This window comes from Danio aesculapii, chromosome 9, assembly GCF_903798145.1.
Source record: "Danio aesculapii chromosome 9, fDanAes4.1, whole genome shotgun sequence".
Classification (NCBI taxonomy): Eukaryota; Metazoa; Chordata; class Actinopteri; order Cypriniformes; family Danionidae; genus Danio; species Danio aesculapii.
This window is the reverse complement of record NC_079443.1, coordinates 2,646,626-2,661,625: the sequence shown is the minus strand read 5'-3', so window position 1 is coordinate 2,661,625 and position 15,000 is coordinate 2,646,626. Positions and strand designations below refer to the sequence as shown.

General features: G+C 36.7%; 1 protein-coding gene across 1 annotated transcript in view; it reads right to left on the bottom strand.

Annotated features, from left to right (window-relative positions):
- chn1 (chimerin 1) overlaps positions 1 to 15,000 on the bottom strand; it is a 90,390-nt gene that overhangs the window by 58,620 nt on the left and 16,770 nt on the right. Inside the window, exons 4-5 of the mRNA XM_056465320.1 lie at positions 4,153 to 4,184; positions 1,309 to 1,422 (exon numbers count right to left, since the gene is read on the bottom strand). Coding sequence (XP_056321295.1) covers positions 1,309 to 1,422; positions 4,153 to 4,184 — 146 coding nt within the window. The remainder of the gene's footprint in view (positions 1 to 1,308; positions 1,423 to 4,152; positions 4,185 to 15,000) is intronic.

The window sequence follows — 15,000 nt, the reverse complement described above, 5'->3', positions numbered from 1 at the left end:
TGTGTATATATTTATTGATACCATTTTATCATCGTGTTTACTTTAGTGTAGAAAGAAAAAGATGCACCATTTTTATTTTTACATATTTATTAAAATTGCAAATGTGTCACAAAGTCTTTCTTTTAGCCTTAAAAAAAGAAATAAACAAAACAAAAAAAAAAAACGCAGCTTTGAGTATGTGAGATGGGGGCTTTTACAGAAACACACAACCAGACATTCATAACAGAAAACACACTCTGTTGGGTCTGTATGACTTCTAGCCACACACACCAAGTAACAGACAGAGTACATCACACACATATACATATAACAAACAAACAAACAAACACACACACAGACAGACACACACACACACACACGCGCAGACAGACAGACAGACACACAGCAACAAAAGCTAATGTCATTAGAGCCTGATGGCTATAGAGCTCTTTGATATAAGACTTTTGCACACAAGACAAAACACATTTTCTCTGAGGAATTACATGAAGAAGAGCAGAGGAGAGAGGGAGAGACACACACACACACACACACACACACACACACACAGTGAGACAGTTTGGACTAGAAAGCCTCCACGTGTCGCGTGTGTGTATGTGTAACAGTGTGTGGCGTTTGCTCAAACGAGCAGATTAAAGGGATTATCTCTAGACTTTTTTTTTTGTCTCGGTCACTCTCACACAAGCACACAAACAAACACACACACACACACACAAACATGCACACACAAACAAACACACATACACTGGAGCGTTTCAGTCACGTCCAGATCAGCTGGTTTGACTATAAGCTGACATGCGAGTGATCCGCTGATGAATCGCGGCTTTAAAACGCTCCAGTGTCCCTGTATCTGTGTTTACACTCAGTAAACAGCAGTGAGTTCGGTGAACTGATGACCTTCACGGCCAATCACAGTCATTTCTGTTGAGCATGTGAACACGATGGCAAATCACCACTGTTTAAGAACGCGCTCAACAGCACTCAAATGTTGTCTGTTTCAATTGGTACCAAATCCCAGTATCGTGATAACCCTAACAGCCTCCATATAAAATAATTTGAATATACCATAAGAGATACCGCTTACGTTTCTGTAAATAATAATATTAAATAAAATAGTCGACGAGGTCTAGCTCAACTTGCATATAGTGTGCAATTTGAAGATGTGTATACGCACGCGCGCACATCAGCCTGAGCTAAAATAAACCAAACGTACATACACACACAAACACACATTCGGCAGGATTAGGTTTAGACCGTGAAGAGTGTGTGAAGATCTAGGTTAAAGAGAGATCAGTCAAAGGTTGCAGGTACCGTAGAGCTAAAGTGTATGTGCCCGGCTGTCTCTGGCTCTCCCGGATCAGATAACTTCCTTCAGCCACACTGAGCAGCAGGTCCCCGTCCTCTCTGGAGATCATCCCATGATACCTTCAACACACAAACCAATCAGACAGACAATATTAATAATGCATCGCTAAATCACAACTGGCTTTCAAAGTGTGTCATACCTCTTACTGTTTTAACCTCTTAAGGCCCAAGGTTTTTTACATGCATTTTTTATTTCTCTTTGCTATTTGGGCTAATTGCAACCCAATTAGAATAAAACCTAAGTATCATCTTTTGATATGATGTACTTTTAGAGAAAAACAATGTCCATGTATGTGGACTCGTGGTCTGAATTTACATGAAACACTTTTTCCTGAATGTTCTTTAATGCATATATTACATAGACTTTTTTTTAACATGTTTTGACTATCAGAGATTAAAAACCAGGGGCGTTGCTAGACGTAAAGCTCTACTTGGACGCAGCTCCCTCTCCAAAAAAAAAAAAAAATAAATATATATATATATATATATATATATATATATATATATATATATATATATATATATATATAATAAATACATATATAATAAATACATATATAATAAATACATTAATATATATATATAGTTATATATATATCTATAGTTTAACAGCATATTTTAAGACATTAAATGTCATTTCACGGTAAATTACTGTAACTTATAGTTAAATTTAGTATCTAATGAATGTATGAATAAATAAATGAATAAATACTAGCATCAAATAATAAATATTAGAATACAATGAACAGGTAATTGTGTCTAATAAATAATAATTAGAATATATGTTTAATATTTAATGAATAAGAACTATTATCTAATAAATAAACATCATTTAAAAAGACACTAGACTTCCTAAAAAATAACCATTATTAGCTAATGAATATGTACTACTATCTAAAAAATGAACAGTAGTGTAAAGAAAATCTCCTTAACCCCACTGACATGTCTTTCATTGAGGAAACAAAGACTGGGGATGCAGGGGTGGACTCATCCATCACCCAAGCTGAGGTCACTGAGGTAGTTTGCAAGCTCCGCAGTGGCAAAGCAGCAGGGGTGGATGAGATTCACCCTGTGTATCTTAGGTCTCTGGATATTATAGGGCTGTCCTGGCTGACACATCTCTACAGTCGGGAACAGTAGTCGGGAACAGTACCTCTGGACTGGGCAACTGGGGTGGTGGTTCTCATTTTTAAAAAGGGGGACGGGAGGGTGCGCTGCAACTCGAGATATCATACTCCTCAACCTTCCTGGAAGAGTCTATGCCAGGGTACTGGAGATGAGGATCCGATAGTTGAATCTAGGATCCAGAAGGAACAATGCGGTTTTTCGTCTAGGTCGTGGTACACTGGACCAGGTCTATTCCCTCACCAGGGTGCTCGAGGGTTTATGGGAGTATGCTCAACCAATCCACATGTGTTTTGTGGACTTTGAGAAGGCAGTCGACCGTGTCCCTCGTGGCATTTTGTGGAAGGTGTTCTGGGAGTATGGGGTCAGAGGCGCTCTGTTAAGGGCCGTATGGTCCGGTATGAGTCTGGTTCGCATTGCCTGCAATAAGTCAGACTTGTATCCAGTGCATGTTGGACTCTGGCAGGGCTGGCCTTTGTCACCAGTTCTGTTCATAATTTTTATGGACAGAATTTCAAAGCACAGCCTTGGGCTGAAGGGGGTCCGGTTTGAGGACCACAGAATTTCATCTCTGTCATTCGCAGACAATGTCATTCAGTTGGCTTCATCGAATGCTGACCTTCAGCATGCACTGGGGCGGTTTGCTGCTGACAGCGTCATGGCTGGGATAAGAATCAGCACCTCCAAGTATAAGGCCATGGTGCTTCACCGGAAAAAGATGGTTTGCCATGTCCAGGTAGGAGGAAAGTCTTTACCCCAGGTGGAGGAGTTCAAGTACTTTGGGGATTTGTTCACGAGTGAGGGAAAGATGGAGAGTGAGATTGACAGGTGGATTAGTGCAGCGACAGCAGTAATGTGGTCGATGTACCGGTCCGTTGTGGTGAATGAGCTGAGCCGAAAGGCAAAGCTCTCGATTTACCGGTCAATCTATGTTCCTACTCTTACCTATGGCTATGAGCTTTGGGTCATGACCAAAAGGACAAGATCTCGGATACAAGCGGCCGAAAGGAGTTTCCTTCACAGGGTGGCAGGCCACACCCTTATAGATAGGGTAGGTAGCTCTGTCTCCAGGGAGGAGCTCGGAGTAGAGCCGCTGCTCCTCGGGCATCTGTTTCGGATGCCTCCTTGACACCTACCTAGGGAGGTGTTCCAGGCATGTCCAACTGGGCCTCGAGGAAGACCCAGGACACACTGAAGGGACTATGTCTCTCGGCTGGCCTGGGAATGCCTCGGGATCCCCCTGGAGGAGCTGGAGGAAGTGTCTGGGAAGAGGGAAGTCTGGGGTTCTCTCCTAAGACTGATGCACCCGCGACCCGGCCCCCGAAAAGCAGATGAAAATTAATGAAACTATATATAAAACCATATATTAAAAATGATTGGTCATACTGTTATAACAGATTTACATTAATCCAATGTATTTAAAAAAACTTTTATTTGACTAAACACTTTAATTGGGTCTACTCTACTCTACTCTGACTGGTCAGATGGTCCAGTCTGTTGTGATTGGTCAACCGATTTAAAAGAGTTGGTATTTGAACACCTACGTCCACATATTTGACATACTACATCCCGCATACAGTACACTATGAACTGGAAATATGCATTTGAGTAGAACACAAGTTCAAAAATGTGGCGTGGATCTGTAATGTGTGTAATGAAACTCACTCTCGTCCGTAGTACTTGGGCCGATTCTCCACCTGCAAACAAAAGACATGTTGTTAAATATGAGATATTTTTAAGTAAAACTTTTAATCGAGATCCTTCATTATTATTCAGGAACACACATACACAATATTGTCTGAAGTAATGTGAGATGTAATGAGAGTCATATTAGTCTACGTTTTCTACCTTAATATATTAGCATAAAACTACCTGAAGACAAACAAAGACATTTGGGGGAATTGTAGTTTTGTCATCGTGACGCTGGTTTGTGATGAAATTATGTTAAGGGGCGTTACATTTTTTGTGACATATATGAGGTATTTGGCCAATCACAGCGTACAGTTTCAGCTGGCCAATCAGAACACTTCGGGCTTTTAGGGAGCGGTTTAGCTGGCCAATCAGAGCACTTTGGGATATTAGGGAGGGGTTCCACTGGCCAATCAGAACACTCTGGGTTTTAAGGGAGGGGTTTAGCTGACCAAACAGAGCACTTTGGGATATTAGGGAGGGGTTCCACTGGCCAATCAGAACACTCTGGGTTTTAAGGGAGGGGTTCCGCTGACCAAACAGAGCACTTTGGGATATTAGGGAGGGGTTCCGCTGGCCAATCAGAACACTCTGGGTTTTAAGGGAGGGGTTCAGCTGATCAATCAGAGCACTTTGGAATTTTAGGGAGGGGTTCAGCTGGCCAATCAGAGTACTTTGGGAATCTTAGGGAGAGGTTTAGCTGGCCAATTAGAACACTTCGGAATTTTAGGGAGGGGGTTCAGCCAGCTAATCAGAACACACTGGGTTTTAAGGGAGGGGTTAGGCTGGCCAATCAGAACACTCCAGGATTTTAGAGAGGGTGCTCGGATGGCCAATCAGAACACTCTACGCCTTTTGGGAGGTGATTCAACTGGGCAATCAGAGCACTCTGGGCTTTTAGGAAGGGGTTCAGCTGGCCAATCAGAACACTCTAGGCTTCTAGCAGAGGTGATTCAGCAGGCCAATCAGAACACACTTTTGGTTTTTGGGGAGGTGATGTAGATGGCCACAGAATATTTACAATATTGCAAATAAATGACAATATTGACCGATAAATTGCTTCATATAGAGAAAAAGAGGGTAATTTGTAGCTAAATTATTGTGGTTAAAGATATTGGTCAAAAACAAAAAATATTGGTAAATATCCGTAAATATTTATCACCAAATATCTGTAAATCTCTAGAAAAATGACGTTTTTAAACATTGAAGAAATTTACAGGATGATACACATTTATAATCATATACACAATTAAAAAATGAAACATTTGCAAAGCTGTATATTTACAGAATTTTATGATAAAATCATTTTATTTAGTTTTTTACTGAAAATAACTCTTGGTAATAATTACAATAATGAGTTATGGAATTGTGAAAAGTCATTAAAGGCCATCTATTGGCATAAGTTGAACCAGTTCTTTAGGGCCAAATCTCCCTATGGTGAATTTATCCCAGCCGCTGTGTGACAGAATATGCAAAATACATCTGATATCATTTTTAATAATTGATGTCTATGGAAAAATGAGCCATGAATGTAAAATGATTTATGTAAATTTATGCACTTTAATTGAATAATTGAATAAAGCAAATAATTGAACGCTGGTCAAAAGTCAAACTTATTCTATGAATAATATATATAGGTCCTTATTTGTATTTTATGGAATGTCAAAATAATAGCACTACACTATGACCTTAATGAAGATAATTAAATAATAATTATTAATAATTATAATAATATAATTTAAATAATAAAAATAATAATTCATAAAGAATAATTAAATAATAATTTATTTTAATAATACAATGTACACAATAATTCTCTTAAAAATGTAAAATAAAATAAAATATATGTGTAATTGGTGTACAAATCTCTCTTTACATAAAAAAACATTTTATGCCCAACATAGAGCAAAATATGAAAATATTTGAATATATAAAACATAACACAGAATGAGTATGAAATGTTCTTTTACACCACGTAAGAAGACCTGCCGTTAAATTAAACAATTTTGCAATTAATATAAATGTAATATTAAACACCCAATTATACTATTAAAAAGTAATATTAATTAATATATATGAAACATTAATTTTAATCAATATTTATTAAATAGTAACAACATAATCTGTATCAGTTTGAACCAACTGTAAAAACATTAATTGTTAATATGATTGTTTTATTGCCATATTCTCATACTGTGAAAACTGTAATGATAATCTTAACAACATTTATTTATTCTTTACAGTAAAATACTATTAACTGCATATAGTTTAAGAAACCAAAAAAACTTAAATCATTTTAATAATTTACAGTGGAGAAAAATACATTAAGTTTTTTAATTTAATCTCTCAAGGTTTTTTTTCTTCACTTTCGCCAATTAGTTAAGTTTTATCCTCTCCGCTGTCGCCTCTGGCTTGCATGGTTTGTGATCTATAGAGCTGCGCATCGTTGGATTTGCTCTTCAGTGTTTGGACTCTCAGTGATTATTAAACCACACTGAACTGAGCTAAACTGAACTGAACTTAAACACTAAAAACTGAACTACACTGTTTCAATTTACTATGACCTTTTATGTGAAGCTGCGTTGACACAATCTACAGTGTAAAAGCGCTATACAAATAAAGGTGAATTGAATTGAATACATTTCTTTCCTTCTTTAGAGGGCTGAAAATACGGGAGTTTTCCGAGAGAAATAAATCTGAAATACGAGAGCCTCCTGGGAAAAACAGGGAGTGTTGGTAGGTATGTATAAAACGTATTTAAAGGTATAAAGCTCTCTTCAAATGCAACGAAAATGTATTTAAAACGTATATAAAACATATGTAAAATGTATTTAAACGCTCACTTCAAAGGCACTGAAAACGTATTTAAAACCATTTTAAAATGTATATAAAACATATAAAAAAAGGTATAAAGCTCACTTTAAAGGCAAAGAAAATGTATATAAAACGAATTTAAAGGTATAAAGCTCACCTTAAAAGGCACCAAAAACGTATTTAAAATGTTAAAAAATGAATATAAAACGTATTTAAAGGTATAAAGCTCACTTCAAAGACACCAAAAACATGTATAAACCGTATATAAAACGTATTTAAAGGTATAAAGCTCACTTCAAAGGCACCAAAAACATGTATAAATCATATATAAAACGTATTTAAAGGTATAAAGCTCACTTCAAAGGCACCAAAAACATGTATAAACCGTATATAAAACGTATTTAAAGGTATAAAGCTCACTTCAAAGACACCAAAAACATGTATAAACCGTATATAAAACGTATTTAAAGGTATAAAGCTCACTTCAAAGACACCAAAAACATGTATAAACCGTATATAAAACGTATTTAAAGGTAAGCTCACTTCAAAGGCACCAAAAACATGTATAAACCGTATATAAAACGTATTTAAAGGTATAAAGCTCACTTCAAAGGCACCAAAAATGTGCATGAATCATATATAAAATGTTTTTAAAGGTATAAAGCTCACTTCAAAGGAATTGAAAACAATTAAACTGTACATAAAACGTGTTTAAAGGTATAAAGCTCACTTCAAAAGGCACCAAAAACGTATTTAAAATGTTAAAAAATTAATATAAAACGTATTTAAAGGTATAAAGCTCACTTCAAAGGCACCAAAAACGTGTAAAAATCGTATATAAAACGTATTTAAAGGTAAGCTCACTTCAAAGGCACCAAAAACATGTATAAACCGTATTTAAAACGTATTTAAAGGTATAAAGCTCACTTCAAAGGCACCAAAAATGTGTATAAATCATATATAAAACGTTTTAAAGGTGTAAAGCTCACTTCAAAGGAATTGAAAACAATTAAACTGTACATAAAACGTATTTAAAGATATAAAGCTCACTTCAAAAGGCACCAAAAACATGTATAAACCGTATATAAAACGTATCTAAAGGTATAAAGCTCACTTCAACTGCACCGAAGCACTCCATTCTACCACAATACTGACTATAAAAATTAATAGAAAATAAGCAAAACCCAAAGGAATACTTTCAATAAATGTTCGTTGGTGACATTTAACCCTTAATTCAACAGCAGCAGCATTCAAAATCAGCAGCACAAAGCCAACACTCAAATAAATTAACATAAAGCAGCCCACAACACCCAACTACCGATTAACCTTGAGCTTAGAGAGAGAGAGAGATATTGGGCAGAATGAAAGTGTGCTTACTCAATTGGCTACAATTGCACACACAGACGGCAGTCACTCATTTGCTCTGGGTGGGAAAAATTAAATAATACATATATATATATTCATAGCACAGTCTCTAGCGATTAGCTAATCGCAATGTTTCAAATTGCTATTCGATTTCTATTAAATCGCACAGTCCCTAGCAGGTATCATATTGCAGTTCGAAATTATTTAACAAAAGGTGGCTCACTTGCCAAACTAACGGCAAACTGTGCAAAAACATTACCTAATTTTTTTTCATCGTGTTGTACTAGCATACTAGCATTCTTTTTTAAAGAAATCTGCATAACTGTCAACAATTCTGTGTTTTTCTGGCAATATGGGGTGCTTTGTGTACATTAATGAGGAAAACAATTAAAAGGATTTAAGCAAATGGCTGCAAAGAGTGAACAATTTAAGAGGGTCTGAATACTTTCCGTCCCCACTGTATATTTCCACGTAAGCAAAACCCCCCCTACAGTACTTGTACACATCCAGCAGGAATAATCTAACCAATGCGGTTTTAGGATGTAATGAAACCCGAGGTCCACACAATGAGAAGTGTCAGCCGGCGAATGAATGTGCGTTTCTGGGTAAATGGGATGTGGGATGAAAGCGCAGAGTTTCCAGATGAGAATAAAGGCAGGGAAGTGTGCGGGTTTGGAGTGGAGATGACCGACAGGGTAATAAAACCAGCTAATGATGGGAACCAGCAACACCACACAGCCAATCAATCACTGAAAGCCAGAGTTTAACAGGCAAAGGGCCTGCTCACGTGTGTGTGTGTGTGTGTGTGTGTGTGTGTTTAGCGTGTGCTGAATGTGCACTATTGGCCGTATGAAGAATGAGCGCGTCTGATTTCCTTCTGGGTTTCTCGATCAACATCCTTAAATGCTAATATCAGCAATGAGCAGGTGACAGTGGAAAAAGCCAATCGTTTCACTCGTTTACAGCCCATTTCTCAGCTCATTTATAATGCTAATTTGGTTGCATTTTAAAAAACAGGAAACCAAAACTGGCCCTGTTGAGTTGAACGCTGTTTAAAGTGCACCATTCATCGGATAGTGTTTACATAACCTTTCATTTTTTAATTGTATTAATTGTAAAGCAATTATAAAGCTTTAATTATAAAGCAATATATAGACAGAGGGAGGAAAAAGTAAATAAAATATGCGGAGTGAACAGTAGAATTTGGTGGCATGGTGGCTCAGTGGTTAGCACTGCCACCTCACGGCAAGAAGGTCACTGCTTCAAGTCCTGGCTGGGTCATTTGGCATTTCTGTGTGGAGTTTGCATGTTCTCCCTGTGTTGGCGTGAGTTTCCTCCGGGTGCTCCGGTTTCCACCACAAGTCAAAACACATGCGCTATAGGGGAAATGAAAAACTAAATTGGCCATAGTGTATGAGTGGGTTTGTGAATGTGAGAGTGTATGGGTGTTTCCCAGTATAGGGTTGCAGCTGGAAGGGCATCCGCTGTGTAAATCATATGCCAGAATAGTTGGCAGTTCATTTCGCTGTCGCGACCTCTGATAAATAAGGGAGTAAGCTGAAGAAAAATAAATGAATGAATGAATGAATGAATAGAATTGGGCTTAACAAAATAGTGTATGAATATATAATATAATGTAATATAATATAATATAATATAAAATAATATAATATAATATAATATAATATAATATAATATAATATAATATAATATAATATAATATAATATACACATACATACACACACAGTTGAAGTCAGAATTATTAGCCCCTCTTGGATTTTTTATTTCTTTTTAAAATATTTCCCAAATGATGTTTAACAGAGCAAGGAAATTTTCACAGTATGTCTGATAATATTTTTTCTTCTGGAGAAAGTCTTATTTGTTTTATTTTGGCTAGAATAAAAGCAGTTTTAAATTTTTTAAACTCATTTTAAGGTCATTTATTAGCCCCTTTAAGCTAGATTTTTTCTCGATATTCTACAGAACAAACCATCGATATACAATAACTTGGGCCAGACGGAATCTGCAGACATTTTTTGCTATTTCTGCGCAGAATTGTGTTAAAAATCTGCGGATTTATGCGGAATGATTTTATCATAACTAAAACCTTAATATATAAAAGTACTACCTTTTAATTTATTTAATGTTTAAAATGCAAATCAAATTAGATTCACTTTATTTGGCAAACAAAGCAAGTCTTCTATTTAATAAATCTACTAAAAGACAGAAAATATTACATTACAAATTATTTTCTAAATAAATTATATGAACATTTTCATATTAATCAATAACATTAGTGAAATGTATTTAAAAACTGAATAAATATAAATTTACACACATTTACACAAGTAAATAAACAGAATCAATGATGGGCTAAAAATCTGTGGAAATCTGCGAGCGCAGATTCCATGTGGGGCGAACAATAACTTGCCTAATTACCCTAACTTGTCTACTTAACCTAGTTAACCTGGTTAAATGTCTCTTTAAGCTGTATCGAAGTGTCTTGAAAAATATCTAGTCAAATATTATGTGCTGTCATCATGACAGTGATAAAATAAATCAGTTATTAGAGATGAGTTATTAAAACTATTATGATTAGAAATGTGTTGAAAAAAAATCTGCTCTCCATTAAACAAACAATGGGGGAAAAAACAAACAGGGGGGCTAATAATTCTGACTTCAACTGTATATATAATGTTTCCAAAATAAATTTCTTCTGTTAATTTATGCATATTTACTTCATACTGAAGTGTGTGAATCAGACAACATACGGCATGGCTTTCTTTAAGTAAAGAGGCCCCTGCGGTAATTAATTACAATTCAATATTTGTAAAAAACAAAAAAAAAAACAAAAACACTAATATTAATAACAATATGGTGACTTATGGCAACTCATGAGCGATCTCTACAGTCTTAATGAGGATTAAGCTGAAGCTGACAGCAGCACATATTTCACAGCCAGCCAGAAACTGAGCAGTGCTAATGAAACCCGATCATGTGCTGATATCAAAACCTCAACAGTCGGAAACCAGACAATAAACAACAGCATAATTCTGTGCTTCTGACTTACATAAAGGAAAAATAATGTAATCTATATATATATATATATATATTGATCACTAATTAACCATCAGAGATAAAAACAAAAGTGACACTGACTACGTTAACATAGACATCAGTAATCTAAGTATTTGCTGAATAAGGCAATAATATGATTAAGGTGTTTGCATTAGCTTCTTGAACGTTCCTTTCATGTTCCCTTTTTACGTTATAGTTTGATTAACATCATAGTCTAGTGCAAGTACACCCTTAAACTCTAACAAATCTTTAACTTAAAACACCCAAGATTATTTTGACTTTCAAATTTTCCCAAAAAGCAAACAAAACAATTAAGTTAACTAATTTCTTTTACAAATTTAAGTGGATTGAACATAAAACAAATAAATGGACCAAAAAAAAGGTCAAGAGTTGTTATTTCAGCTCATTTTAAACAAGTACAGTAGTTTGAGGTAGCAGCAACAATCTTTTGTGTGTGTGTGTGTGTGTGTGTGTGTGTGTGTGTGTGTGTGTGTGTGTGTGTGCGTGTGTGCGTGTGTGTGCGTGTGTGTTGGCACTGTAAATATGCTGGAATGCTCGCAGTTTTACATATTTAAGTGGATTGAACATAAAACAATTAATTTAGCCCAAAAAAGACTTAAGAACTGTGTGTTGTTTCAGCTCATTTCAATTAAGTAGCTTGAACAAGCAGCAAAAGTCATTTTGAGTGGATATTTTGCCTTCATGTGTTTCCTTTGTTGTTGATTTGTAAAGGTTTTTAAATGGACATGAATTTTATGAATCAGCAAGGAGCACTGCTTCAGCTAAAAATCCTCTTAAATGCTTTGTTGAAGAAGAAAGGTCCCCATCTTAGATAGCCTGAGGCTGAGGAAATGAACAGCAAACTTAGCTTTTTTTTATTTTGGTGAATTATTCCTTAAAATCTTTTATAGCCAACAGGGGCACTCTAAAACACTTACTGTGGAAAAGAAACACTGTGTAAAAGGTAAAAGAAATGATGACCTACTTGATCCTGAATGTGGGTTATGTGTTTAACACTTGCCACTTCAGTCCAGACTTCTGCCGGTATTGAAATGCTTTGTAAAAATTGATTGCGGAAGCTTTTGTTATGATGTGTGATTTTATTGACCTGAGCTGCAAAAAAATTACTTGAACAAAAAAAAATTTTAAAAAGCAGTGTGTTACTTTATTGTACTCTCATCAGCCACTTTATTAGGTACACCTTCCTAGTACCAGGTTGGACCCAGTTTTGCCCTCAGAACTGCCTTAATCCTTCATGGCATAGATCCAACAAGATACTGCAAATATTCCTCAGAGATTTTGCTCCATATTGACATGATAGCGTCAAGCAGTTGTTCCAGATTTGTCGTCTGCACATCCATGATGCCAATCTCCCGTTCCACCACATCCCAAAGGTCTATTGGATTGAGATATGGTGACTGTGGAGGCCATTTGAGTACAGTGAACTCATTGTCATGTTTAAGAAGCCAGTCTGAGATGATTCACGCTTTATGACATGGTGTGTTATCTTGCTGGAAGTAGCCATCAGAAGATGGAGACACTGTGGTCATAAAGGGATGGACATGGTCAGCAACAATACTCAGGTAGGCTGTGGCGTTGACACGATGCTTAAGTGGTACTGATGGACCCAAAGTGTGCCAAGAGAATATCCCCTACACCATTACACCACCATCAGCCTAAAGCACTGATACAAGGCAGGATGGATCCATGCCTTCACGTTGTTGAGGCCAAATTCTGACCCGACCATCCGAATGTGGCAGCAGAAATGGAGACTCATCAGACCAGGCAACGTTTCTCCAATCTTCTATTGTCCAGTTTTGGTGAGCCTGTGTGAATTGTAGCCTCAGTTTCCTGTTCTTAGCTGACAGGAGTGGCACCCGGTGTGGTCTTCTGCTGCTGTAGCCCATCCGCCTCAAGGTTGGACGTGTTGTGTGTTCAGAGATGCTCTTCTGCAGACCTCAGTTGTAACGAGTGCTTATTTGAGTTACTGTTGTCTTTCTATCAGCTGGAACCAGCCTGGCCATTCTCTACTGACCTCTGGCATCAATAAAGCATTTGCGCCCACAGAACTGCCGCTCACTGCATATTTTCTCTTTGTCGGACCATTCTCTGTAAACCCTAGAGATGGTTGTGCGTGAAAACCCCAGTAGATCAGCAGTTTCTGAAATACTCAGACCAGCCCGTCTGGCACCAACAACCATGCCACGTTCAAAGTTACTTAAATCCCCTTTCTTCTCCATTCTGATGCTCGGTCTGAACTGCAGCAGATCGTCTTGACCATGTCTACATGCCTAAACGCATTGAGTTGCTGCAATGTGATTGGCTGATTAGAAATTTGTGTTAACGAGTAGTTGGAGACCTAATAAAGTGGCCGGTGAGTGTATACTGCCACCTATAATATTGATGTATTGATGAATAATGGCTGAGCGATAGTTGTTTGTGTCCACATGGCCTTTGTTTTGGGTGAATCAGTGTCGTGATGACGTCATAGAAAGTGTCTAGACCCCGAATTCGCAGGAAATCTGCAGAATTTCAGAAAAAAAATGCGAGATCAGTAAAATTAGCTTGATTTTGCGATAAATTCAGCGATAGTTAAATCCTGGAGACTGGTTTTAAATGTAATAAAGATTATAAAGTACAATAGACTTCACACTTTAAAATAAGCTTTATAGCTCTATCCACCATCTAGACGAAATGAGGAAAACCAAACCTAAAGTGATTTTCAAGTGTCCTGCACTCAAAAAAAAAACGTTTGCTCAAACTACTTATTATAAACAAGCTGAAACAACACAAGTTCTGGGTTTTTCTTTGGGACAACTTAATTTTTTTATGTTTAATCTACTTACATTTGTAAAAACGAATACGTTTACATTTTTTTCATGTTATCCCTACACAAATCGATTGTGTGGGACCCAGCATTTTTGACAGTGTGTGTGTGATGATGGTGTGGTATGTGTGTTTGAGATTTGCATGCTATTAAATGTAAAAAAAAAAAAAATAGTGTGGGGCCATTTGAAGAGGATTAAACAGGGTTAAAGCTCTTGTCCTGAGCTTTACGCTGCCCAGAGCACAAGGCCAGAATGAAGCCCTGGAGATGAAGATGAAGAGCAGTGTGCATCTGTTTAATGTTAATCAAGCATTAATTAAGCAGACGTCCAGTCAGCGGAGGGGTTTCAGCAGGGGGAGGGCCTACAAAATACCTGCTGAATGGCGCTAACAGCAGGAGATCAACATCTTATTAAAACACAGCCGGCTGCGTCTTCAACAGCATATGGTGAAAACATCATTCTTCATCAGCGGCGTATAGAAAGCACGCTCATGTGGTGATGAAACTTCATCAAATATTTACAGTGTTTTGGGAATGAAGGGTCATTTCTAATGTTTGGGCCGTTTGTTATGCAAACACAGATAAGCTTCAATCCATCATTCTGAGAAAATAAATATGAAAATAAATATGTTTACCCAGGATACATTTTACTTACAGTATTTAAAAAGGGGGAACAATTTTAAAGTAGGATTTTGATTACATTTAAAAAATATTTTCTAAAGTATTTAAAAAAAATTTC